This window comes from Saprolegnia parasitica (genome assembly GCF_000151545.1).
Source record: "Saprolegnia parasitica CBS 223.65 unplaced genomic scaffold supercont2.15, whole genome shotgun sequence".
Taxonomy (NCBI): Eukaryota; Oomycota; class Saprolegniomycetes; order Saprolegniales; family Saprolegniaceae; genus Saprolegnia; species Saprolegnia parasitica.
Window position 1 is genome coordinate 157232 of NW_012156409.1, and position 24745 is coordinate 181976.

General features: G+C 61.3%; 14 protein-coding genes across 14 annotated transcripts; 7 read left to right on the forward strand and 7 right to left on the reverse strand.

Moving 5' to 3' along the window:
* Window positions 1-407: 407 nt before the first annotated feature.
* SPRG_05181 (hypothetical protein) lies at window positions 408-2049 on the forward strand. Its single transcript, XM_012343785.1, has one exon. It carries the CDS (start codon window positions 437-439, stop codon window positions 2042-2044), a length of 1608 nt encoding a protein of 535 aa, XP_012199175.1. The 5' UTR covers window positions 408-436; the 3' UTR covers window positions 2045-2049.
* Window positions 2050-2287: 238 nt separating this feature from the next.
* SPRG_05182 (hypothetical protein) lies at window positions 2288-2736 on the reverse strand (the record flags this gene model as incomplete). The annotated part of the gene is made up of 3 exons (XM_012343786.1): window positions 2288-2317; window positions 2361-2544; window positions 2594-2736. 3 exons carry the CDS (start codon window positions 2734-2736, stop codon window positions 2288-2290), a joined length of 357 nt encoding a protein of 118 aa, XP_012199176.1.
* Window positions 2737-2861: 125 nt separating this feature from the next.
* On the reverse strand, window positions 2862-4544 carry SPRG_05183 (hypothetical protein; the record flags this gene model as incomplete). The annotated part of the gene is made up of 10 exons (XM_012343787.1): window positions 2862-2923; window positions 2974-3193; window positions 3237-3286; window positions 3331-3397; window positions 3441-3647; window positions 3692-3904; window positions 3945-3991; window positions 4036-4084; window positions 4136-4235; window positions 4285-4544. The coding sequence occupies 10 exons, from the start codon at window positions 4542-4544 to the stop codon at window positions 2862-2864; spliced, it is 1275 nt and encodes a 424-aa protein (XP_012199177.1).
* Window positions 4545-4566: 22 nt separating this feature from the next.
* SPRG_05184 (hypothetical protein) lies at window positions 4567-6546 on the reverse strand. Its single transcript, XM_012343788.1, has 2 exons — window positions 5850-6546; window positions 4567-5801 (listed from the first exon to the last, which is right to left on the reverse strand). The coding sequence occupies exons 1-2, from the start codon at window positions 6536-6538 to the stop codon at window positions 4595-4597; spliced, it is 1896 nt and encodes a 631-aa protein (XP_012199178.1). The 5' UTR covers window positions 6539-6546; the 3' UTR covers window positions 4567-4594.
* Window positions 6547-6689: 143 nt separating this feature from the next.
* Window positions 6690-7795, forward strand: SPRG_05185 (hypothetical protein; the record flags this gene model as incomplete). The annotated part of the gene is made up of 9 exons (XM_012343789.1): window positions 6690-6756; window positions 6807-6862; window positions 6909-6981; window positions 7024-7132; window positions 7181-7241; window positions 7292-7382; window positions 7427-7551; window positions 7596-7678; window positions 7725-7795. The coding sequence occupies 9 exons, from the start codon at window positions 6690-6692 to the stop codon at window positions 7789-7791; spliced, it is 732 nt and encodes a 243-aa protein (XP_012199179.1). The 3' UTR covers window positions 7792-7795.
* Window positions 7796-8012: 217 nt separating this feature from the next.
* On the reverse strand, window positions 8013-11231 carry SPRG_05186 (hypothetical protein; the record flags this gene model as incomplete). Its single annotated transcript, XM_012343790.1, has 5 exons — window positions 11057-11231; window positions 10722-11013; window positions 10557-10676; window positions 8184-10509; window positions 8013-8116 (listed from the first exon to the last, which is right to left on the reverse strand). Exons 1-5 carry the CDS (start codon window positions 11209-11211, stop codon window positions 8013-8015), a joined length of 2997 nt encoding a protein of 998 aa, XP_012199180.1. The 5' UTR covers window positions 11212-11231.
* A 937-nt stretch (window positions 11232-12168) lies between these two features.
* SPRG_05187 (hypothetical protein) lies at window positions 12169-13489 on the forward strand. The gene is made up of 3 exons (XM_012343791.1): window positions 12169-12823; window positions 12873-13195; window positions 13246-13489. The coding sequence occupies exons 1-3, from the start codon at window positions 12188-12190 to the stop codon at window positions 13337-13339; spliced, it is 1053 nt and encodes a 350-aa protein (XP_012199181.1). The 5' UTR covers window positions 12169-12187; the 3' UTR covers window positions 13340-13489.
* A 203-nt stretch (window positions 13490-13692) lies between these two features.
* On the forward strand, window positions 13693-14762 carry SPRG_05188 (hypothetical protein). The gene has a single exon (XM_012343792.1). The coding sequence runs from the start codon at window positions 13717-13719 to the stop codon at window positions 14746-14748; it is 1032 nt and encodes a 343-aa protein (XP_012199182.1). The 5' UTR covers window positions 13693-13716; the 3' UTR covers window positions 14749-14762.
* A 37-nt stretch (window positions 14763-14799) lies between these two features.
* On the reverse strand, window positions 14800-16110 carry SPRG_05189 (hypothetical protein; the record flags this gene model as incomplete). The annotated part of the gene is made up of 3 exons (XM_012343793.1): window positions 15586-16110; window positions 15446-15535; window positions 14800-15393 (listed from the first exon to the last, which is right to left on the reverse strand). Exons 1-3 carry the CDS (start codon window positions 16081-16083, stop codon window positions 14800-14802), a joined length of 1182 nt encoding a protein of 393 aa, XP_012199183.1. The 5' UTR covers window positions 16084-16110.
* Window positions 16111-16657: 547 nt separating this feature from the next.
* Window positions 16658-17830, forward strand: SPRG_05190 (hypothetical protein; the record flags this gene model as incomplete). The annotated part of the gene is made up of 3 exons (XM_012343794.1): window positions 16658-17146; window positions 17197-17530; window positions 17585-17830. The coding sequence occupies 3 exons, from the start codon at window positions 16658-16660 to the stop codon at window positions 17824-17826; spliced, it is 1065 nt and encodes a 354-aa protein (XP_012199184.1). The 3' UTR covers window positions 17827-17830.
* A 17-nt stretch (window positions 17831-17847) lies between these two features.
* On the reverse strand, window positions 17848-18478 carry SPRG_05191 (hypothetical protein; the record flags this gene model as incomplete). Its single annotated transcript, XM_012343795.1, has 4 exons — window positions 17848-17966; window positions 18015-18146; window positions 18198-18329; window positions 18376-18478. The coding sequence occupies 4 exons, from the start codon at window positions 18476-18478 to the stop codon at window positions 17848-17850; spliced, it is 486 nt and encodes a 161-aa protein (XP_012199185.1).
* Window positions 18479-19163: 685 nt separating this feature from the next.
* SPRG_05192 (hypothetical protein) lies at window positions 19164-20157 on the forward strand. The gene has a single exon (XM_012343796.1). The coding sequence runs from the start codon at window positions 19204-19206 to the stop codon at window positions 20128-20130; it is 927 nt and encodes a 308-aa protein (XP_012199186.1). The 5' UTR covers window positions 19164-19203; the 3' UTR covers window positions 20131-20157.
* Window positions 20158-20504: 347 nt separating this feature from the next.
* SPRG_05193 (hypothetical protein) lies at window positions 20505-23954 on the forward strand. Its single transcript, XM_012343797.1, has one exon. The coding sequence runs from the start codon at window positions 20530-20532 to the stop codon at window positions 23920-23922; it is 3393 nt and encodes a 1130-aa protein (XP_012199187.1). The 5' UTR covers window positions 20505-20529; the 3' UTR covers window positions 23923-23954.
* SPRG_05194 (hypothetical protein) lies at window positions 23952-24497 on the reverse strand (the record flags this gene model as incomplete). Its single annotated transcript, XM_012343798.1, has 4 exons — window positions 23952-24076; window positions 24122-24230; window positions 24279-24374; window positions 24419-24497. 4 exons carry the CDS (start codon window positions 24495-24497, stop codon window positions 23968-23970), a joined length of 393 nt encoding a protein of 130 aa, XP_012199188.1. The 3' UTR covers window positions 23952-23967.
* Between the last annotated feature and the right edge of the window lie 248 nt (window positions 24498-24745).

Here is a 24745-nt window from a genome sequence, read left to right on the forward strand (position 1 = left end):
GCAACCGCCCAAGCCGCTGCCACGTCACGGCAACGATCGGCAACTCGGCAGACCACCGTAGTCGACTGGATCCATTGATGACTGCGGTCTGGATGCATTAGCGCGGATCTGCTTGTAGCATGGGCGCGTCAGTAACAGGCCGACCGAGGTGCACTGAACTTGTACCTCCGCCGCAGCGCACGCACTGTTTGGTGGCTACTTGCAGACCGGTCGAGTGAGTTCTTAGTAGTTCTTAGTAGCTTCGCACTCAGAGGTTCGCCTTCGGTGTCGACGACAAGGCGGCAAAGACAGACGAGCTGTCGTGGCCTCTGCGAAAAGGCCACGTCCGCCATCGTCTCGCAGTTTGTATCCGCTGCAACGCGTGGTGTAGCTTCGAACTTCGAGTTCGAACGCACACTTGGCGATAACACTTGCATTCGCTGCCTCTGCCGCGAGCATGATGATGGAGCAGGCGGCCGCGTGGCCGGCAGACATTGACCTGGAGCACATGTACCTCGATGGCCGCAAGAAGCTCGAGCGCGTCGTGACTAGCTCCATGAACCTCGAGCACTGGACGATGATGCACAGGAAGCACGACACGCGCGTGTACAAGCACAGCAGCAACAGCAGCAACAAGCAAGTGGCCTTGCGCCTCGAGACCACCGTCAACATGCCCATCGAGTACACGCTCGAGCTGCTCCGGCTTCTCGACTCGAACGGCTTTCGCAGCACGATGAAGGACCTCCACGGGAAGGCCTTCCTCGACGGCGAGGTCTTGCATGCGCACACACGCCACAACGACGCGGCCGAGTCGCTTGCACTCAAGTGGTGCGCGATGAGTACCGGCAAAGCCTTCACGAAGCCGAAAGAGCTCCTCTACTACGAATACTGCGGCATGCACCACTCGGAGATGTACGGCCCGTCGGCCATCGTCATGTTCGAGTCGTACGACGGCGTCGGTGCGCAGTACGGTCTGCGCGCCAAGCCCGACACGTACAAGCTTGCATGGTTTGAGCCGAGCGCGTTTATCATTACGCCGTCGCCCGACGGCCACAAGTCGATCGTGACGCTCACGTTGGCGTGCCGAAAAGCCGGTGGCAGCAACCTCGTGAGCGCAGCGCTGACCAAGCTCGCGACGCGGTTCGCGCAGGCCTACGCGCACCTCGGCGACTGCGGCTCGACGCAGTCGCTTGTCGAGCGCTCCAACTATATGCAATCCTTCCACCGTACACCGTCCTCGGCGTCCACGACCCGCAGCTTTGTTGAACAACCCGACCGCCGACAAAGCGCCGACCGCCAACAAAGCGCCGACCGCCACAGCCCCGACCGCCGGCCGAGTGCAGACCGCCACAGCCCCGACCGCCCGGCCCACCGGTCCAGCGGTGGCAGCCACCACAGCCACGAGACCGCGCGCGGGTCAGGTCGGTCGGACAGCTCGGCGGACGACGTGCCGCGACCCCACAAGAAGGCGTCGAAGCGTCAGACGTTTGTCAACGAAGACTTTGCCGAGATTTGCCGGACTGCGATGCAGAGCCTCGACTGTCCGATGGCCGGCATCCGCACGACGCTCTTCGAGATCGTCCAGTATGCGCCGACGGCCGACATGAGTCGCATGCCCAAGTCGCTCCCGACCTTTCGGCGCATGGCGCAAACGGGCAAGCCCTGCGTCGTCCTCGACGTGCTCTCGGACAAGCGCATCAGCGACGAGAAGCGGTCCATCTCGCGCGTCCAGTTCTTTGTCGGCGTGCCCATGGTGCTCGAGAGCGGCGAGTGCATTGGCGACGTGTGCGTCGCCGACGTCAAGCCGCGCAAGGTCATCGATTACACGCAGCTCGAGATTCTCAAAGTCCTCGCGCAGTCGGCGACTGCGTACATGACGAGCGCCGAGTACCTCGCCGAGACCACCGACCTGCCGCGCGACGAAGATGTCGGAGACCGCCAACCGTATACAAACACCACGATGACGTCGTCGTCGTCATCGACGTCGTTCCACCACCGAGCGTACGAGCACCCGGCCGAGGACATTGCGATCGAGAGCTTGGGCATCAAGGAAGTCGCCTTTTAATACTATTGATTAATGTGGTGCGCGCTCGCTCGTGAGGAGGATGGACGGGAACGGCTGGTAGGGCCACGAGGCGCGGACCGCCGCAATCATCTCGGGCGCCGGCGTGCGCTGGCTGGGCACCTGAGGCATCTATCGACGAATAAGAATATGCCTTGGTGACAATGAGATCTATGTGCGGTACGCTGTGGGTGGAGGGGCGCCGCGGCGTGAGCCCGTGCTTGGCGGCGTCCTTCCAGCATCGCTTTAGGACCGCGTGCCGTTCGAGGCTCCGTGCTTCGCGCCGGGCCGCGTCGCCCTCGTCGCTCGAGCTGTCGACCTCGTCGTCGCCGCCACCGAGCGCCTCGATGCGGTTGCCAATGTGGGCCTTGTCGCCCACGTGGTCGACTGCCGGGTGGTGGCGCGGTGCCGTCTCGACGAGGCAGAGCACGTCGCCGGCCACGTGCGTGCGCCGACCGCACTGCATGCAGATGTTGCCGCTCAAACGCATCATCTTGGACGTTCTAGCATGAGCGTGTGAGACGCATGATGCATTGTAGGTCGGAAGCAGACATTTGGACCATGTACTCAGGGTACGTGAGCGCCTGCTGGATGCGGGCTTCGCGCCAGTGCTGGCGCGCGTCGAAGAGCTGCCGCAGGATCTTGGTCGAGTGCTGCACGTGCCGATGCGACGCGTTCCCGCCGAAAAAGTACATGGCAAGAGCTTCTTCTACGGCCCACGATGGATAAGGATGGAAGCGACCGTATCCAGTACACTGAGTCCAAGCGCGACGACGGTGCTTTCTGCGTCGCCTTTATGTATCAAGAATGTATCAATCGCTCATGGCCTACCGGCTTTGACGTCGACGGGGCACAAGTGCATTTTTTTGCCCAAAACGAGTCCTTCGCCTGGCGCATACCATCACCACGGCGTCCATGCGTACTTGCCGTACCCGCCACGTCAAACTTGCTCAGGTGTGTGAGCTCGGTCGTCACCCTTGTGTTCGGCCGTCTTGACGGCAACGCTATAGGGATCGTCGTGAAGAAGAAGCAGCAGCGGCCGTACCCGGTCAAAACGTCTTCGTGAAAGGAGACGCTCGACACTTCCTTGGCCTCGCCGCCGAGGAACATGTAAAAGTACTCGACATCGACGTTCTTGCGCAAAATGTACTGCTACTGCCGCGCGTGACATGTGCACGTTTGCAGCATCGATTACCTGCGGCGCAAACACCATGTAGCGCAGAGACGACGCGAGACGCATGAGCTCTACGCGCGCCTAAGATGTTGGACTATCGCAGTCGGTCACGCACGCATTTTGGACCACGTCTTGAAGAGGTGCATCTGCGCGAGAAAGGCAATGTGGTCCGAGATCGTGCCCTGTATCCAGATCATACTATCAACATATCAAGGACGCACGCACCTCGGTGCGCGGGCTGCGCGTCATCTTGGCGTACGACGACGCAGAGAGCACGATGAGGTTGGCCATCGGGCAAGTAGCGTCGACGATCACGGTGGCCGTGCGCTTGGAGTCGGCCTCGATGAGACAGATCTCGCCAAAGGTCGCGCCCGACCGGAGCGTCGCGACCTTGTTGCCGCAGCGCGCGAGGCTTTCGGGGGTTACCACTGGCTATTGTACGTTCAAGCGGCTTCTCACATGGAAGCACGACGCACCTTCGGTGGTGCTGGCGGCAGAAAGTTGCTTAGTCGCCGGCCGCCGACTTGGCCGCTCGACCTTCGAGACGACACCGCTTGGCGCGCGGCCTCTTGCTCCTGCTGGCACGTGGGCGGGTCGGGCGGAAAGTCTTGGCGGCCACCCGCTTTGGCAAACGCGGCTTGCTCGTCCGGCGTCCGGACGTGAATGCCCACTTGACCGCTCACGACAATCTGCCTCGGCGTTAGCAGCATCCTCTCACACGCAGCGTACAAAGCAGGTCTCGCCAATGTCGCCTTGATGGACAATAATGTCGTTGGCTACGCACGTCGCTTCAGATACATACTAAGCGTCCTCGTCGTACGGCGAAGGTGGAGAAACTCCATTTCACGACAGACGTTCTTGCCAATCGTCTCGGGCACTATTGCTGCGTCAAGCAAGACATGTCAAACGTGTCGTCGCACTGGTTTGAAGACGGGGCTCAAATTCTCTTGGGACATGAGCCACGCGTAGAGCTGCGCGACGTCCGTGTCCGAGCGCTCGGACGGGTGCATCTTGAGGATCCTACGCCAGAAGAACGATGCAGCGGGATTTAGTGCCGTTGATGCGCTACCGAACGCTCTCCTGCAGCTTTTGGGCAATGCGCGTGAGCTCTGGCGTGCGAATGACCACGTCACGGAGGGCGTCCCAGCGCTTCTGAGCGCGCTCGCGCGTCTGCGGGTCGATGTTGGTGAACACACGCCCGTGGATCACGACGGGCGGGTACAGCGTCGCATCTTCCGAGACGAGGTACTCGAGGCCTTCGGGGTCCGCAAAGAGATGCCGGAGCGTGCGTTGCCGGTGGGGCGGCAGCGGCTTCTTCCCGAGCAGCATAAGACTATCTATAAGATGGGCTAAAAAAGAAAGGCAGCCTGTTTATGTTATCACTTGAGCGGCTTCAACCGGTACGACTCGAGCCGCGACGCCGAGAGACCCGTGTCCGGCGTCTTCTCCGTCTTCTTCTTCTTCTGCTTGCGCTTCTTCTTGGACGACTCGGCCGAAGCGTCTTCTGTCGGCACCGCCACTTCCTCGTCAACGACAGCAGATGGCTCCTCGGTCTCTTCCACCGTCTTGGACTTGCGCTTGCGCTTCCGGCTCTTGGACTTCTTGCCCTCGGTCGATTCAGCGGCCACCTCTTCGGTTGCTGCCGGCGCCGCTTCTTCGACCTCGTCGACCGGCTTCTTGGCCGACCGCTTGGAGCGCAGCTGCTTGCGGAGCTGCTGGACCTTGCGTCGGTTCACAGAGTACTCGCGGTCCACGTACGGAGCGAGACGCTTGAGCGAGACAACCGACTTGAGATCCTTGTCGTCCGCGTCGAGGATGTCCATGGTCGTCAGACCATAGTCGTTCTTCTCGACCGTCTTGTACTTGAAGCGACACGGCATGTCGCCAATGATGTCCTCATAGTCCAACGCGTAGAGCTCGTCGAGGTACTTTTGCTTCATGGCCTTGATCTCTTCAACCGTGAGGTTCTCCGGCATCTCCTCGTCGACCTCATCGGCAGCATCGTCCATCGGCTCGTCGTCGTTCGCCTCATCGTCGTCCTCGGTCACCGGTGCAGTGGCCTTGGCATCATCGTCTTCGTCGTCGTCTTCTTCATCCTCTTCCGGGAGCTTCCCAAAGACGTCATCGTCGTCTTCCCACACGGGCTTGCCGTTCTCATCGACGGCTTCTTCGCCGTAGTAGTCGTCGTTGAACACCTGCGCCATGCGGCGGTCGTGCTCCTCGGGGTCGAACGCGCCGTCCACGTCAGTGACCGTAAGCGCCGACTTGGTGGGCCCCATGAGGGCCATAACCTTGTCGATCTTGGACTGGATCTCGGCCTGGCGAAGGTTCTTAAGCCGGCGAAGCTCGTCTTCCTTTTTCTGGCGCTCGATCGCCTTGCGTGCCTTCCGCTCCTCACGATCCTTCTTACGCTTGTCGTCCTTGCGACGCATCGAGTCTTCCACGACACGCGAGAAGGTCTGGATTTGACCGGCGCCTTCTTCTTCGAAACGGAAGTTGTACGAGTGCTCAAAGGCGTCAGCCTTATCCAGCTCGTCGGCGTCTTCTTCGTCGTCGACCTTGTCCGTGCCCACAATCTCAGCGTAGCTACATTTAGATTGATAAGTGCTAAGCAAGGGCATAACATGTATGTACCTCGGGGTCTTGCGCTTCTCCTTCCACGCGCCCGACTTCATAAACTTGGCCAAGAACGCATCCGCGTCCAGCTCGTCGACCGCGTCCGGGTTCTCCTCCTGGAACGCCTTGAAGTCGGCAGCCTCGCGCTCCTCGTCGTCCGCCGTCTTTTGGCGCACGGTGAAGAGGCCGCCATCGAGCTCCTCTTCGTCGTCGGCTTCGGCGGCGACCGACTGGAGGAAGTCGCCCTTGAGCTTCTTCTGCTCGTCCGCGTACGTCGTGACTGGCGGCTCATCGTCGCTCTCATCGCTGTTGAGGTCGCCAGCAAGCACCTGCTGGCGCACGAGGTCCTTGTAGTAGAGCGGCTTGGTCTTCTTGGTCTTCTTGGCCTTCTTGGCCTCGCCATCTTCCTCGTCCTCATCCTCGTCGTCCGAGCCCTGCTCGAAGAAGCTGATCTTGCTGTCGTAGATGGACGGGTCCTTGGACCGGATGAGCTTGAGCGTCCGCGAGATGTCCTTGTCGAGCTCGGTCGTGAGCTGGTCGCCGTCCTCGTCCTCGGTCTCCGAGTCCGAGGACTCGTCGTCGTCGTCGTAGCGGTGCTTCGAGAGCTCTTCCTTGCGCTTGCGCTCGATGTACTGGTCCGCGAACTTGGAGTTCACCGTGAGCTCGAGGCCCGCGCCATCGTCGCCGAAGATCTCCTTGCCCGCCATCGCAGCAAATCCACCAATACCAAACCGCCCTGTTCCATTCTTCACGCGCCCCTATGATTGGTCAATATCAATTCGAATACTTGTTTGCGATTCGCCCACACGAAAGGTTTCCGACCAATCCGATGCGGTTACGCCAAAACGAACCACGATCATGGACAGGCGCGTCGCGACCTGGCATCGCGTCGACATTCGCCGCGTGCCGACGCTCGTCAAAGAAGGTAGCGTTCTCACGTGCAACGAGATGACGATCTTATTGCAAACGATGCAGTGGATGCGCTCGAGAAGCAAGTCGCAGAGTTCAAGAAGACGCTGCCCGACACCGAGGTTCGAGTCGCCGATGACAACTGTGCGCTCGATGTTGTGACGATAGCTCTCAATCTTGCTCGATGCCGTGGAGCGCCGCGTGGACGAAGTCGATGAGCTACGCCGCACACACGCGGACGGTGGGAACGCCCACTATGGCGCCTCGGGCTCAGGCTGACTAGATCCGCGAGCCGCGCACTTGGACCATCAGCTGCTGCGGCTGCGCGAGGTGGCCCAGACCCTGGCCAAGCCCGCGCCGCGTACAGCAGCACCAAATGCGCGTCTTTTCAAGTTCGTCGATGCAATTGGCCCTGACGCTGACTGCAGCTGTTGTCGTAGCAGTCCGCATACCAAGGACACGCCACCTCGTCGCAGCAACAGCAACCAGCAGCTCACGCCGGTAGCGTTCAATAGCTTCCTCGTGCACCTCTTGATCGATAGAATCGACAGCCGGCAAAGCCTGCCAAACAACAGCCTCTCTACAAGTGGGAAACGAAGGACCCCGCGCCACGCAGCTGGACCAAGCTCGCGCCGTCGCGCGGTGCGTGCCTCGGTGCTGCAGCTTTTGTATACCGAGGTGCATAGATTTTTACATCCTGCGCGAGCCAGGACACTACTCGACCGACAGTCCCGTGCTCAATACGCTCGAACTCGACGGTGTATTTGAGTTTCAGATCGTCATGACGCGCGACGAGTGGAAGACGCATCAGGTTCTGGTGACTTTGAGAATCTCATGGATGACCTTTCTGTGCAGTACGAAGGCCGTCGGCTGGCGGCCGAGACAAAGCACCTCGAGCGCGCCAAGAAATCTTCGGCGGCCAAGACACCACGCTACACGTAGACAGAGTCTCCTGCTTGCTCGTTCCTCACGAACGAACCGTAGGCCGTCGCTTCAGACGGCGGCACCGTACATCGAACCGACGCGCATCGAGAAGAGCATTTACCGCTAAACCACATCAACGGTTCTGCCTGCAATATCGTCGGGATTTACTGAATAAAATGGGTTGCATTTGAGGCCGAGTGTTATGTGGAAAGGGCCGTGGCAAGGAGCCATTCCAATTCGGACGCTGCTACCTCTTATTGGCTTACTGGGGTGAAGCGGACAACAGAGACTGCTGTGTTGTCTTGAGGCTCTATCGATCTGGTGCGCGGGGTCGTAGGCTTCGGGTGCTTAGGAGTGGGGGCTTGCAAGGTGGTGCGACGGAGCGGCGTTGGTTGAGCGAAACGACGCGCTCCGGACTGCGAATGTCTTCCGAACGATCGGCGAGAGCAGGACTGGACGGAGCGGCCAATGACCCAATCGTATGCCGCTTCCCAGACACGCGCGTGCGGCATCGACGACCTTGCTGCGAAGCGCCCAAGACGGGTGCAGTGACGGCCAGCAGCAGTGGCCGCCCCGTCACGGGCCGCGCGGGAAGTGTCCGCTTTGGCGCGCTGCAGAAGTTGCCGCGCACTTGTCGCTCCATCTCAACATCAGCGTCGACCTCGACGAGGTGCGCCACGTGGTCCATCACGGGCGGAAGGTGCCGCAGGCGCTGGGACCAGCTCTCGCTCTCGCTGCCTGGAAACTTGTACGCGTGGTGGGCGTACGTGATCGCTTGCGGCTCCTGCTGCCGCTGGAGCTTCTCGTGCTCGGCCAAGGCAGCGACGAGGCTGAAGCTCTGGCGTATATCCTCATAAACCTCGTCGACGTAGCTATGACCGCTCGCAAAGCGTCGGAAGCCATCCAGGGCGATGCGCGGATTCGATATAAAGACGCCGTCAACGCGGAGGCAAAGACACTTGATGTGCTCCTTCACCAGCGAGAGTGACGTCGGGTATGGATCGTTGAGGTCCACGTACACGTGGACGCCGGCGCGGTGATAGATTTGCGCGAGCGAGTCGATCTGGTCGGGTAAGAGTACGGGATGGGACTTGGGAATCAAGATCGCGTCGGCAAAGTGCGCGATGGCGGATGCGTCGTGCTGCACGGTCATGCGAAGGGGCGTCGCGATCGAGCGCGGGAGTGCGAGCACCGTGCGCCAGCGCGGGTGCAGCTTGTGGAGCGTGTGCAGGAAGGCAATGTCGCGCGATATGACGTGGACGGCGTCGTCCATATTGGTGTGCAAGACCCGCAGCGCGCCACTTAGGGTCGTGTAGAGCACGCGGATGCGGTCGCAGTCGTGTGCGCTGAACGTCGCGTCGTTCTCTTCTGGAAACATGAAGGCAACCTCGAGCGGCGATGACTGCTGCGCCGCGTTGAGACGCGCAATGAACTGCAGCACGCTTGTGAGCGTCTGGAGACGATTGCTCTCACCCGCGTGCCCGCCCCGGCCACGTGGGGATTTGAGCAGACTCGCGTTTGGAGACGCGTGGAGGCTCGAGAGCGCCTTGAGCTCGGCGAGCGAGAGATCGCTGATCGCGACGCGCGGCGGAATGGCATGAACGTAGGACGGGTACACGGACGCCAAGTCGGTCAGCGACTCGAGGCGCGTCGAGTCAAAGACGATCGGGTGCTTGTCGGAAGAGAGACAAATGGGCAGCACGACGACATCGACGTTCTCGCTGGACGCGAACGAGAGGTACTCGTTCGTGTCCGAGACGAACTCGAGCATCGGGTCGGCCGTCTTGTGCGCAAAGACGCGCATGCGTCGCTCGGGCAGCCGTCGCGAGAGCACGCTCTCGGTGTCCTCTTGCCCTTTATGCGCAACAAGAAAGTGCTGCAGCAGCTTGCGCGCGACGAGGGCATTGCCCGAGGGCCACGGACACTCGGGGATCGCCGACGAGTCGTCCGTCGCCGGTGCTTGGAGGTACCGCGCGAGCATGTGCAGAATAAACGGGCCGCACTCGGGGTGTCCATCGAACGAGAGGGCGGTTTTGGTCTTGAAGGTGGTCACATAGTGTGCGGCTCCCGGCGTGCTCGTTGCGACTTTGGCGCTTGGCACACTCGTCACGACGTCGCCGTGGAGCGCAGGAATTGCATACACCATCGTCTTGATCGACTGCTGGGAAAGAACCTTTTCTTCAAAAACATTCCAGTCCAACCGACACGGTGACGCACACGTGACGTGGCCACCGAGCGCTTCGGCGAGGATGCGATGGCCGCGCCCAAGTGCCCCGACGCGTCGATGGAGTCCCACGACGTGCGCAACAAAAGCTACGACCGATCGGTGCCATAGCGGCGACGCGTTTTCGCGGCCAGGACCGCCGCAGACCAAGTAGCCGTGGGCCCACTCATCGAGCGCGACGGTCGGAAACTCGAGCTGCCCGACGTCAAAGACGCGCCACTCGAAATGGACGCCGATCGTCGCGCCTTCGCGCGCAAAGTACCGCTGGTACAGGGCGCTGAATTGCGCGCCAAACGGGTTGGGACATAAAAGCATGCAGAGGCGGAGCACTGGCCCGGCGTCGCTGGTCACGAGCTCAGGTGGCGGCGACGCGAGCGACTGCATTTCCACCGCCCACATGGCATGCAGCGTCGCAGTGTGCAGGGTGCGCTCGACAAAGAGCTTGGCCGCGAGGTAGGTTGTCGGCCGTTCGTCGTCGTCATCGTCGTCGTCGTCAGCATCGGCCACCGCCGCGCTCTTGGCGCGCCGCAGTCGGTTCACGTGGTCGCGCCGCAGCGCCAAATTCACGAGGTACTCCCACCGGTGTTGGATGTTTTCGAGTCGATGGCGCTCCGCGTGCGCCTACGACTGGTGTCGATACTCTCGTCGCTTGCGAATCTGGTCTGCACCTCGCGGCGTCGGCGCAGCGCTGTGACCTTTTGCTGCTGGGCGACCGCGAGAGCCTCTTGGCGGCGGGCCTCCTTCGTGTCTGCCACGCGTTTGTCCAGCGCGACTTTGTACTGTGCGATCTACGCACACGCGTTGTCGACGGCAACGTGACCCAGCATGCATACTTGCTGCGTCAAGAGGTCGTCGTCCACCTCGGGCGCCGACGCGTCGTCAGCATCGAGGTACGGATATATTTCCGGCGGCTCAAAGCGGGCTGGATGGTCGATGGCCCGAAACTTGACGTGCAGCCATTTGCGCTGAATGTCGGTGGCGCGTGCCCGAAGCGCGGCCTGCTCCGAGCTCCGGGCCTCGTTGTGCGCAACGTACGCCGCCAAGAGAGACGCTCTCTGGTCCCAAGCGCCCAAGAAGCTGATCGCGCTAGTCGTAAGCACGCTCGTCTCGGTCAAGATGCGTCGGCTGCAAGTAGCCAGTGAGTTCTGAGTTCTGATAGGCGCGGTACCTGACGTCGATGGACGCCACGAGGCGCAGGGCTTCGGCGACGACGTGGACAGCGCCACCAGAAAGACATGGCGGGAGATGCGCGTTTGTGGCTTCGTACGGAGCGAACGCTACGACGTCGGGCGACGTCGTCTCCTCCGCGAGCTCGTCAAGCATTTTGGAGGCGGTGCGAGACGTTACGCCTGTTTCGACTCATCGTCGGCTTCAATCCGGCACGGAAATCGGGCCAATCAGAGCGCTATCGAGCACTGCCCCCGGTTTATGCACACGTCTGCCGAGTAGCTGACGAAGCGGTATACAGTTTTGAAGCTGCGAGGTGATGGCGTCAAGTCCGGCTGCAGCTGACCTCCCGAGAAGAACTCGGTTTCCGCTCACACTAAATTGGTATTGCAAAGTGCAAAGTGCCCATCACGTGCATGTCGTTTGGCATATCGCAGACGCGGCCGACCCTTTGGGTGGGTTGACGTCGCACTTCTGTTCAAGAAGCTATTGTACATTCTAACGGCGCAGTAGCTCGCCGCGGCCGCGACGACGACTCGTCCAACGAGGATCGGCAGCCCATTGCGGTGCCGGTGATGTCACGCGAGACACGAGTGACACGAGGCGACGCCGCCTCGAGCGCGCGCGGCGGCGTGTAGAAGCGCCACCCAACGCCACATTCCCATCTTGCACCCGAGAAACGCCTGTTCGGGACGATCATGCCCAGAAATCGGCCCCACACAGTTGCACACGAGGCGACGTGGCCGAGGGCGGAAATTTTGGCGCACGCCTTGGCGCGAAGGAGACGCAAAGCCATTTCGCGTCGGCGGCCGCGCTGATGGCGCTGCAGACTGGACCAGGTGGCGAGACGATACAGTGTATGTCGCTGGCGCGAAGAACGGCATGTCTCTGGGACATGTGTAATGCTATATACATTTTATTCGCTTCAAAATTGTAGGTCGGCGCCGACGGTCCCACGTGGCGCGTGCAATTTAATTACGCTGGCAAATGTGTGGCGGAGGACTTGGCTTCGCACGGATTTATGCGGATCGCACGGTATCCGGACGACGTATACAAAGCGTCAGTGTGGGACGTGCCGGATACGCGTTACAAGAACCATCCGAGATTGCCATTCCTCAAATCATCAGGCGCGATGAAGAAAGAGTACCTCAGACCCCCGTTTGGGGACGCGCCGTCGCTGCCATCGCTGCCCAGCATGAGCCAGCTCATGACGCGGTCGCCGCACCACCATGCGACGTACCCGCCTTCGCCGAATAGCAGCGACCATGCCTACCGCGCCAAGCCCATGCATGGATACCAACCGCGCCACCCGCAGCGCGCGCCGCCGGCCTACTACCCCGAGCCGCGCCGGGACGTGTACGCCCGCGCGCCATCGTATGCGCCGATGAACGAACCGTACTATGAGAGCAGTGTGCATCGCCAGCCCATGTTTGCGCCGCCGCCCCGCCAGTACGCGCACCCGTCGTACTACGCGTACCCGACCGAGTACGAGCGCAACGAAAGTAGCTTCATGCCGCGCCGCGAGTACCCCGTGCAGCAGCGCACAGCCTACGAAGCAGACGAGTACGCTCACCACGCGAGTCTCCAGCACAAGCCGGCGCCCGTGTACTCGCCCGAGTCGTCAGACGTGCAGGACAATGGCAAGGATGCCAAGAAACGCGAGCGCTGGACAGCTGAAGAACACGCGCGGTTCATGGAAGGCCTCAACATGTACGGGCGCAAGTGGAAGAAGATCCAAACGCACGTCAAGACCAAGACCGCGGTCCAGGTAAAGTGCTGCCCTCAGCTGCGACACACGTCGTGACTCAACTGACTAGGTCCGGACGCATGCGTACGGGTACTTTGCCAAGCTTTTGCGCAATATGCCCGAAGAGGACGCGATCTGGGAGGTCGCCGAGGTCGTGAGCTCGCTCCCGAGCTCAGTCCTCAAGGGCCCCGGCAGCGGCAAGCGCCGCACGGAGCCCACGACGGGCGAGGACGGCATGGACGTCCTCCGCAAGTTTGTGTTTTCCAAGCGCAAGCCAGACGAGAAAAGAAAAGCAACTACCGACGCGGCCGCCGACTCGACGAGCGACGACTCGTCCGACGCGTCGACGACCGACACGGTCGCCTCGCGCAAGCGGGAGAATGACGCGCCAAGGTACACCTCAGATCGTATTGCAACGTTGCATTCTTAGCGTGCGTGTGTAGCAGCGAGCCAAAGCGCCAGCGCACGAGCAATGCATCGTCCGCCGTCCTGAACGTGCGTCTCTCGAGCCCCACGATCACGAACGAAGCCCCGTGAGCGGTGTCGCCCCTCCTTGGCGCCTCTGTCGCGACCACCCGGCCTTTCTCGTTAATCCAATATGCGAGCATGTGCCCCGATGTTGCTGTGTACCATACCACTGACTGAATATTAGCACGATCCATCTAACAAGTACATTACACCAAGAGAATCATGGTAGTCTGACCTTCTCTTCCTCGCTCGCGCCGTTGGGCTGCAGTCGCTCCTCCTCCTGCAGCGACACCCTCCTGCGATCACCCGGCACCCTCCGCCAAGCTTGTGGCTACTTCGAATACATGGCGACCGTCTCGGAAGTACCCTCGACACCATTTGCGTCGAGGTCATACACCAAATCCAATATCATGATTTAATAGTGTGCGTTAGCATCTTGAATCTCGATGGCGCAAGGTGCCACGGTGGTCTCGTTCGTCGCGGTCGTCCTAGCTGCATGCTGGGTCCAAGGCGCATCGCTCGAGAGCATGCTCGCCATCGACTCGACGGCTGGGACCTTTATCTCCGCCTTCCAGTTTGTCAGCGTCGCGATCACGAGCATCCCGACCTCGCCCCGCGTGCTGCCGCTGCCCGTCCATCTCGGCCTTGCCGGGCTCTACTTTGGCGTGAGCCAAATGAACTCGGTCGCGCTCACGTGCGGCGTCTCGTTCCCGCTGCTGAATCTCTTTCGGTCGTCGACGCCGGTCGCGTCGCTTCTCGTCGGCGCCGTGTGCTTCCGGAAGCGCTACGCGGCGCACCAGATCGGCGGCGTCGGTCTCATCTCGCTGGGCATTCTCATGACGACGCTAATGGACAAGCCGCTCTTTGGCCGCGTGACCTTTTGCAGCGACACCCAAAGCGCGCTCTGCGCCTACCCGCAGCTCCAAGCTGTTGTCGCCCTCCTCGGGCACTGGCGCGTCGGCGTCACGCTCCTCGTCGCCGCCTTGCTGCTTGGCTCGTTCTTGGGCCACTGCCAGAACGCAGCGTTGAAAGCGTACAAGAGTGCGTCGAGCGGCGACGTGGCGCGCGAGAGCATGTTCTACATGCACGTGTTCTCGCTACCGCTCATGCTGCTGTCGGAGCGGTCGACAGTCGCGGCGCGTCTCTCCGACTGGAGCCACGGCGATCTCTGGGCGCTGCCGCCATGGCTACTGGGGCCCGTTGCCGTGCCGCACCTGCTGGCGCTGCTCAGCGTCAACCTCGTCGCCAACTATGTGTGCATTCGCGCCGTGTACCATCTCGCGGCTCGCGTCTCGACCGTATCGCTGCAAGTGATTTTGACCTTCCGGAAGGCGTGCAACCTCGTCTTCAGCGTGCTCTACTTTGCCCACGTCTTTCATGTGGCGCAGTGGCTGGGCACGCTTGTCGTCTTCCTCGGCGTCCTCCTCTACACGGACGTGCTGACCGGTGGGGCTCGAGTTAAAGTCAAAGCTGCTTGAAGAGAATACACAAGACACAACTCTGTTCTTATGCACAGGGTGTGCGGAGCCTCAATCAAAATACGACTGCAGCGAGCCCGTGCGGCGAATGTCGCACGTCGCGCAGTGAAAGGAGCCGCCAAAGGGCATAAAGTTGCGGAAGGGCACCGGGATGACTTCAAAGCCCCACTCTTTGAAGAGCTGACGCGCCTTTGTCTCGTGCGCCTCGACGACGACGACGCCAGGGCGCACGACGAGCACGTTGCACGTCGCCGTCCACGGACTCGTAAAGAACAGCGGGTGCTCGGGCGACAGCTCGGGCGTCGGCGCGACAAACACCTCCCAGCCCTTGAACATCTCCGGGAGGCGGTACTCGTACTCCTTGTCCTTGTACGCATACGTCTTGACAGGCCGACCGGTCACGCACGGCCGGTACGGGTTGGCGAGGAGCTTTCCAGGTCCAAGCGGCACGAACGTGCCGTCAATGTGCATGGCGTTGCGGTCCTTGAAGTCGAGGACGTGGATGTTGTAGTCGTCGCCGAGGTGCCGGCGCATCCACTCGATGCCAAACTCGTTCGTGACCTGGCTCCGCTGCGTGAAGAGGTCTTTGCCCATGCGCGTGAACTCGGCCGCATCGAACGTCGGCTCGAACTCCGTGACGACCGACTAGAAGAGATGCATGAGGCGTGTACAGACATGAGTGAATCGCAGGACGTACGTTAAATTCGCCCGAGTTGGGCTGCCAGTCTTCATTGTAGAGCTCGTCGCTCATCTGCGGCTTGGGCGCGGCCGTCCACTTGGCACCGTTCTATGCGTAAACAGTCAAGCATCAGTAAAGAAGTGGAAGAAATGTCGTACGCGAAAGTACTCCTTGACCAGGCTTCGGAACGGACGGAACTCAAAGTACCGCGACCGCCACGCCATCGGCGCTTCGATGATTTCGTTGCCGACAACAATTAAAATGTCGCGGGGCATCGCTGCGTAAAGACCGCTCTTGCTCTTAAAGTCGGGTGTCTCAAACGGCTTGCTAAAGTCCTCTGGGTTGAACTCGGGCCGGCGCACGACGACGCCTTCGCCTTCCAGGACATGCGCAAGGTAGTCGAGCTCCTTGGCAGCAGCCTCCATGAGCTCACGCGGGAAAGGCTGTCCGGCCTTGTTCTTGTACATATCCCAGTAGCGCGATGGCCATACAGCCTTGCCCGCGACGTGCCATTCGGGGATCGTCGAGCCCTCGATCTTGCCAACGATGATCTCTTCCAGCGGGTCCCATTCGTTGTGCGAGTTGACGACGCATGACGTCGCCTTGGTCGACGCGTGGCGGACGCGGCGCGAGAGGACGTGGCGGAACAGCGACATCCTGCGGTGGGCGACGCGAAAGAGGAAATGACCTCGCTACGGACCTGCAGCGACGCCGCGCCATGCCATTGGCGCGTTCTCGGGTTCGAAAATCCACAAGCCAATCGCTGCGCGTTATGGGCGTCATTTTGGCCAATCAATCGCAGGTGTATTGCGATCTTTTGGCGTTTGAGGTGGAAGGTTCGAATATCCTGGCGTCCAGTCCGAGGCAAAGAAGCCGACCGAACCAAGCGAGCAGCAAAGGATCGCGAACGGGGCCACGGCGGCCCAGCGTTCTTCCTCTCACCTCCCAAGCCCCAATCTCCATGCCCTACTCCCTTGCTAGCACCACACAGGGAATAGCTAACCGTTTGCCAAGGGAATGCCTTATCCTCTTATTCCCTTGGTCTACGCCGTCGTCGCCAGCACACGAGAAAGGTGGACCGTTATTAACAAGCTAACTTTGCTTGAGCAATGCAGCGACAGAACCAACCTCATCGCAACCGCAAGGGAGCCTGTCGATGTTGAAGTGGTTGGCCCTCCGGATACAACCGTCCAATGGGCATCTTCTCGTTTCCGGACAGACTGCAAGATGATGACCGAGGCCGAGCGCAGCCGGCTGACCAAGTCGCCGTCGCAGCTGCTTCTCGTGCCCCGCCACGAGCGGGCCAAGCCGATCTTCTACGGCGTTGAGTGCTTCTCGCCGACGCTCATCGACTTTTACTCGGTCGGCGACGACACGCGCCTCCTCTGGAGCTCGCGCGTCCATCGCAAGACGTTTCGCACGCTGCACATTGCGCTGGACCCAGACGCGCCGCGCCGCTGGCTGCTTCACTCGTGGAGCTTCTATTCGGCGCTTTTCTCCGTGCTGGGCGCGACGCTCTTCTTGTACGCTAGCGCCAACGAGGCGGCGTACCATCCGCACGCGACGACCCAAACCACCTCCAACTTGACGCAGACGGACTTTCCGCTCTCGCTCGTCCGCGAGACCATCGATCTGCCACTCTTGCTGGGTGCAGCGAGCTTCATCGTGGCGTACCTACTCACGTTCCTCGAGGTTATTAACTGCTGCCACGACCTCGACGTACGACAGCAATCTCCAAGGACGGATCTCATGAACCATCTCATTTGTAGCTTTGGCTCAACGACTACATCCACGGCCTCCCGTCGCGCCGGAAGAAGAAGTGGGTTGGGTACTATCCGTATCGCATTGACTATTGGAGCGCCGTGCTCGGCATTCTGGGCTGGGCCTTCCTGCTGCACGCGCGCGGCTTTGTCTGCCGGCACGAACTCAACGTCTTTGGCGTCGTGAACCTCACGCGCGGGAACCCCCGCATCTTTTGGGGCTTCTGGATCCCGAGCCTCGTCGGCTACTTTAGTCTCTCTATGAGTGCGTACCTCATGCACGTGGAGGTCATTCACCGCTGGTTTGTCATCCGACTCGGGCACCTCGACTACTGGGTCACCGGTACCTTCGTCGTCGGCGATGCGATGCAAAATGCTTAATCAGAGAGTTGCGTAGGACTCGGCTGGCTTGGGATCCTGCTCCTCTTCACGTGCTCGTTCACGCAGTTCATCGACCCGCTCAACCTCTTCGTCGCAGATGCGACCTCGATGCGGGCGTTCCAAGCCGGCGCGTGGGCCCTCTTCGCATCCGGCGTCCTCAGTCTCTTTGAGGTCAACGCTCTGCACTCGCCGCTGCGCCACCCCGCCTACGGCAAGCTGCGCCGCGCTAGCTCCAGCTGTCGGTACGGCGCGGTATAACGCAGACTAAAAGGGTTTGGATTATGCAAAAAGCATGCCGAGAAACATGGCCTTCTTCTGAATCTCTGCGTTGGACGTGTGGTGCGCGGCGATCGCAGCGACGTTGGCCACCAGCTCTTTGGCCACGAGCGTGTTGCCATCTACGCCGTGCACATGAGCCAACGGCAGGAAGCGATGCCAGGACGTACGATGGTTGGCGCAAAAGACGACGAGCGCCCAGAAACCCTCGGCGACAACAGCGTCGTTGGTCATGTGGCGGTGGAGGGCCTCAGCGACAGCCGCGATCGCGCCCTGGCTCTGGACGAGGTTCAAATTGGACTCTAGAAGGATCATCATCCGTCGCGAGATGCGATTAGAAGAGAGCAATGTACCGCATTGAAAGGCGATGTTGCGCAAGACGCGGCAGCCGTCTTCCTGCATGGATCCGTTGTCTATCGAGCGCTTCATGGCCTCGACGATGGCGGCAATCACACCGAGCTTGCCGGCCTCGACCTTGTGAAGCGCTATGAGGATGCATTATGACAACAATGCATGGCGCGGCGCGCGTACGCTGGTTGAAGGTGATCTGGCCCATCTTGCTGATGCCGTCGGCCGACAGAAGCGGCGACTGGCTCTGGATCATCGCCAGTGCTTCGGCAATCACGGCAGCCATCGCTCTTGTTCGTTGACGCAAATGCAAAAATTGTGCCATCCGGATGCAAGTCCCGCAGTTTGACCTGCGGTATCCGGATTTTCCGTGTTGAAGTTGGTGGCTCTGTGGGAAGATTGCACATGTGTCCTATGAAGTTTGACGCCTTTGATTGTACCTCGAACGCAGAGCTAGCAAAGGTAGCACGCGCCTCCGAGCTTGCTTTCGCCTCTTCCGATGTCCCTGTCTGGGCCACACGTTAGCTCTGACTGGTGCTGCAGCAGTCCAATCCGGAGCCGACACGTCAAAGCACCGGGGCTGCCTTGAAATGAGGGTTCATTCTTTGAGACTCGGAGCTACGATATGTGCTTGATACCGCACTTCGTCATAGCGGGTCCCTTGTGTCTGATATACATTGCACGGGACCGGCGATACGAAGCCAATAGAGCAAGCGCAAGGGGCCGCTTGGCATTTTGGGCTCGTGGAATCGAGTGGACACTGCCGGGACACTACTCGATCTGCTCGCATTATTGTAATTGACCTCCGCCAGTGGTGCACCACTTACCAGACGTGCTATGCGAGGGAAATCCTGGATGCTGGTGCTGCCAGCACATTCTATCCACTTCCAGAGGTTGACCCACATATATATAATTAAAGAGGTTACCAAGAGCATGATATTGCCGAGACTATTAGTTTATAGAGTGGCTCCAAACGGGACCACAGGAACCGATTTCTTTGGACGGCGACCGATGGACCTCTTCGTGCGTGGTCTTGGCCCGAAGGAGCTGCACGTCGTGGCGCAGGCGACCGACTCCATTGCGGCCGTCAAGGCGCATGTGAGCGGACTCATGGGCGTGCCAGTCGCGCTCTTCAAGCTCTCATTCAACGCGCGGCTGCTTGTCGAGACCAACTTTGTCCACGACTACTGCATCACACACGGCTCGACGCTCGCCGCCTCCATGGCGCTAAAGGGTGGCATGGACTTCCAGAATCGCGTCGGCTCCAAGCCCGGTTCGGGTGGCGTGGCCTCGGAACAGCAGGCCAACATTGACCGGCGTGAGCGACTGCGAAAGCTTGCGCTCGAGACGGTGGATCTCTCGAAGGACCCGTACATCCTGAAGAACCACTTGGGCACGTTTGAGTGTAAATTGTGCTTGACGCTGCACAGCAACGAAGGCAACTACCTTGCCCATACACAGGGTAAGCGCCATCAGACCAACTTGGCGCGCCGAGCGGCCAAGGACGCTGCGGAAGCATCGGCCAACGTGCAAGCGCCGCCCAAGCCCGAGATCCAGCGCATTCGCACCATCAAGATTGGTCTGCCCGGCTACAAAGTCACAAAACAGCGGGACCCGGACACGGGCGCGCGCATGCTGCTCTTCCAGATCTTCTACCCCGACGTCATGGACGGGCTCCAGCCGCGCCACCGCTTCATGTCGGCCTTTGAGCAGCGCGTCGAGGTCGCAGACAAGAACTTTCAGTACCTCCTCTTTGCGTGCGAGCCGTACGAGACGATCGCGTTCAAGGTGCCCAACCTCGACGTCGACAAGTCCGAGGGCAAGTTCTTCACGAATTGGGACAAGCTCGGCAAGTCGTTCACATTGCACGTGACGTTCATGCCGGAGGCGCCGGCATCGACCCAGCCACCCGCGCCGCCCATGCTTCGCACCGCATAAACCTCCTAATACAACAACACTTCTGTCCTTAGGTCTACGAGACAGGCAACTCGCCCTCTGCGCGGCCTTTCGTCTGTGGGCACCACTTGCTGGTGGTAGCGACGCAGGTCCAGTGAGAAGCACATACGGGAATGAGCCTCGTACAACGGTCTTTGGCTCGTTACGGCGTTGGAGGAGGAGGAGGACGGCGAGGATCGGATCGCTGGCGACCGTGCCTGTTGACACAATCATGACTGGCCGGCCCCGCGCGGTGCCACGTATGATATATTATCATGCTATGTTTGTATGTGGATTTAATGTAGGAATAAAATACATCGCAGGCTGTTGAACAATCAAGGATGTGGCCATCCGGATGCTACGTTCGTGGCCCAGATCCCAAAAGATACCGAGCTGCGCAAGATGGTCGTTGTCGTGACGTGTGGTGCGCCGTCGGTCGCCGAGGCCGCGCAGGCCCTCGAGCTCCTCAAGACGCTGCAGCAAGGTGGCATGCGCATCACGGTGCTCTCGTCGTCAGCGTGGCGCGCCCAAGTCGTGCAAGCCAAGATCCCGCACGTGCACATCGCGACGCCGCACGAGGCGCAGGACCTACTTGCTGCGCCCATCAGTCTTGTGCTTGCGTTCGTGCCGCAAACGAACGACGAGGCTGCGCTCAAGACGTGGGGGCTGGGCTGCCACGCCTTTGTCCGCTCATCGGCCTGGGCCTACGAGACGATCGCCGTTGTCACGTCGCCAAGCGACTACGCTGTGGTGGCGACCAAGGTATCGCAGGGCGGCGCGCTGGCCTACTCGCTCAACGAGCGCAAGGCGCTTGCCCAGAAGGCGTTCCGTGCCTTCTCGGCCGTTGATGCGCGCGCGGTCGAGCTCCTCCAGCCCGACGTCCAGCAGCACTCGATCCTGCTCGTCGGCAGCGGTGGCCGCGAGCACGCGCTCGCATGGAAGCTCGCGCAGTCGCCGCAAGCCAAGCACGTGTACGTCGCGCCGGGCAACGGCGGTACGAACGGCGACAAGATCTCGTCGGTCGCGATCGCGCAGGACGACGACGCGGCGCTCATCGCGTTTTGCCGACAGAAGGGCGTCACGCTGTGCGTCGTCGGGCCCGAGGCGCCGCTCGTGGACGGTCTCGCCGACAAGCTCAGCGCGGCGGGCATCCCGACGTTCGGCCCGAGCGCGAAAGCGGCCCAGCTCGAGGGCTCCAAGGCGTTCTCCAAGGACTTCATGGCGCGCCACCACATCCCGACCGCGACCTTTCGCAACTTCACCTCGTACAGCGAGGCCAAGGCGTACGTCGACAGCATCGACTACCGCGTCGTCATCAAGGCGTCCGGTATCGCCGCCGGCAAAGGTGTGCTCATCCCGACGACCAAGGAAGAGACACACGCTGCACTGCGCGAGGTCATGGTCGACCGCGCGTTCGGGTCGGCCGGCGACGAGGTCGTCATTGAGGAGTTTATGACGGGCGAAGAAGTGTCGCTCCTCGCCTTCAGCGACGGTCGGACAGTCGTGACGATGCCAGGCGCGCAGGACCACAAGCGCATCTTTGACAACGACCAAGGGCCCAACACGGGCGGCATGGGCGTCTACGCGCCGGCGCCGTGCTTCCACGGCGCGGCCAAGCGCGAGTGCATTGCGATCGTCGAAAAGTCGATTGCGGCCATGGCCGCCGAGGGCAACCCGTTCGTCGGCTGCCTCTTCACGGGCTTCATGCTCACGCCCAAGGGCCCCAAGATCGTTGAGTACAACGCGCGCTTTGGCGACCCCGAGACCGAGGTCGTTCTCCCGCTCCTCAACAGCGACCTCGTCGAGATCTTCCTCGCGTGTTGCCACGGCAAGCTCGACCCGGCCATGGTGCTCTGGAAGGACGCGTCCGCGGCGACTGTCGTCATGGCGTCGCAGGGCTACCCGGACAGCTACCCGAAGGGCAAGGTCATCTCGGGCGTCGCGGCGGCCAACGCGCTCCCCAACACCAACGTCTTCCACGCCGGCACGGCGCTCAAGGACGGGTCGCTCGTGACTTCGGGCGGCCGCGTGCTCACGGTGACGGCGGTTGCGCCGACGATGAAGGACGCGATCGCGCAGGCGTACGTCGGCGTCTCCAAGATTGCGTTCGAGGGCCACCAGTTCCGGTCCGACATTGGGCACAAGGGGCTTCTGCACTCGTGCCCGCCCATCAAGCTCGGCGTGCTGGGCTCGACGCGCGGCTCGTCGCTGCAGCCGATTTTGGACGCGATCGCCGCGGGCGACCTCAACGCGTCGGTCGAGATCATTGTGAGCAACAAGGCGTCGGCCGGCATCCTCGAGCGAGCGGCGACCCACAAGATTCCGGGTGTCGCCGTCGGCAGCAAGGGCAAAACCCGAGATGCGTTCGACGCCGAAGTCACGTCGCTGCTTGAAAACAAGAAGGTGGACTTGGTGCTCTGCATCGGCTACATGCGCATCCTCTCGGCGTCCTTTTGCCAGCGCTGGGCCAACCGCGTCTTGAACGTGCACCCGTCGCTTCTGCCGGATTTCGCGGGCGGCATGGACCTCGCCGTGCACCAAGCCGTGCTCGATGCGAAGAAGACAAGTTCGGGCTGCACGGTCCATTATGTGACACCCGAGGTCGACGCCGGCCCGATTGCGGTCCAGCTCAAGTGCCCCGTGCTGCCGAATGACACGGCCGAGACGCTGAAAGCGCGCGTGCAGCCGCTCGAAGGCGACGCGTTCCTCTACGCGATCAAGCGCCAGCAGGTCGCCATGTACATGGGCACGCTGCCGACAAGCCTCACGTACGCCGACGCCGGCGTCAGCATCGACGCTGGCAACGCGCTCGTCCATGCGATCAAGCCGCTCTGCAAGTCGACGGTCCGCGCCGGGTGCGACGCCGACCTCGGCGGCTTTGGCGGCCTCTTTGACCTCCAAGCCGCTGGCTACGGCGCCGACACGGTCCTTGTCGCGTGCACGGACGGCGTTGGCACCAAGCTCAAGATCGCCCACGCGATGCAAAAGCACGACACGATCGGCATTGACCTCGTGGCCATGTGCGTCAACGACCTCCTCGTCCAGGGCGCCGAGCCGCTCCTCTTCCTCGACTACTTTGCTACCGGCGCCTTGGATGTGCACGCGGCGACCGAAGTTGTAAAGGGCATCGCCGAGGGCTGCCGCCAGTCCAAGTGCGGGCTCATTGGGGGCGAGACGGCCGAGATGCCGTCCATGTACGCGCCCGGCGAGTACGACGTGGCGGGCTTTTGCGTCGGCGCTGCCCACAAGAAGTCGCTGTTGCCGCTGCCAGCGCGGGCCGGCGACGTTGTCCTCGGCCTTGCGAGCGCCGGCGTGCACTCGAACGGCTTCTCGCTCGTGCGCAAGGTCGTCGAGCACGCGGGCCTCCGTTACGAGAGCCCGTGTCCGTTTGACGCGACCAAGACGCTCGGCGACGCGCTCTTGACGCCGACGCGCATCTACGTCTCGCTGCTGACGCCGCTGCTCAAGAAGGGCTACGTGCGCGCGCTCGCCCACATCACGGGGGGCGGTCTCCTCGAGAACATCCCGCGCGTGCTCTCGGACGACCTCGCGGTGGAGCTTACGGCGTCGAGCTGGCGCCTCCCGCCCGTCTTCAAGTGGCTCCAGGCGGCCGGCAATATCTCGGATGCGGAACTGAGCCGGACGTTCAACTGCGGCATTGGCATGGTGCTCATCGTGGCGCCCGAACACGAGGCGCAGGTCAAGGCCGCGCTGAGCCCCGAGGCCGTCCTGAGCTTGGGCACCGTCACAAGCCGCCACGGCGCGCAGGTCGTTATCCACGGCGCTCTGCAGTAAATATATATATATATATGTACTTGGTGCTACACTGTTGCTGTCTTCTTAAAAGCGACTTGCCCGCAGCAGGCGGAGGGTCGTGATCGGGCCAAAGATGGACTCGAGGCCGAGGAAGACGAGGCCAATCGCGTTGAGAATGACGTCGAGCTGCAGTCTACGCAGGCGCTTAAGCACCGAGATAGAGAGCGCGTCGTAGTACACGTAGGTCTGCAGGCTGATGTAGTACGCGAGCGAGATGACGCAAGGCAGTGTCAAGAGACAAGCCGTCACGAGCGGAAAGACCTGCTCCGTCTTGTTGCCCTTGGAGGCTAGACAAATCGGATCCATGGGCGATCCAGCAAGGCGACGACACGGACCTTGGAAGATGCGGATGCGATCGATGATGTAGTAGAGACAGAGGAAGATGACTTCCCACGTGTACGCACCCGTCGGCGGGTACGGGAGGTACATGCCTACAAGGAGAGTCGTCTTCTCGTGCTCCCTTGTGGCATGCTACCTTTGTAGACGAAGATGGCGCCTGTCAAGAGCACGTAGAGCAGCGTGAACCAGCGGTTGAAGAAGAGAAGGACCTCCATCGGCAGCGACGAGAGCTACGACATGCTCAGACCCATGGCAGCTCGCGGCCGGCGCTCACGATCTCGGGCGATGCGGCCATATCTCGCGTAACGTTCACTGCTCGGTTTCGCAAGAATGGAGTACGGGCGGCCCCCGCGCCGGACGACGCAGCCTTTCGCCGTCGACTTTTTGTACCCGGCGTCGGCGTACGATCGCGCCTGCGGGGTCTGCGCTGCTCATGCAACTGCGGTGTAGAAAGCCCAAGGAA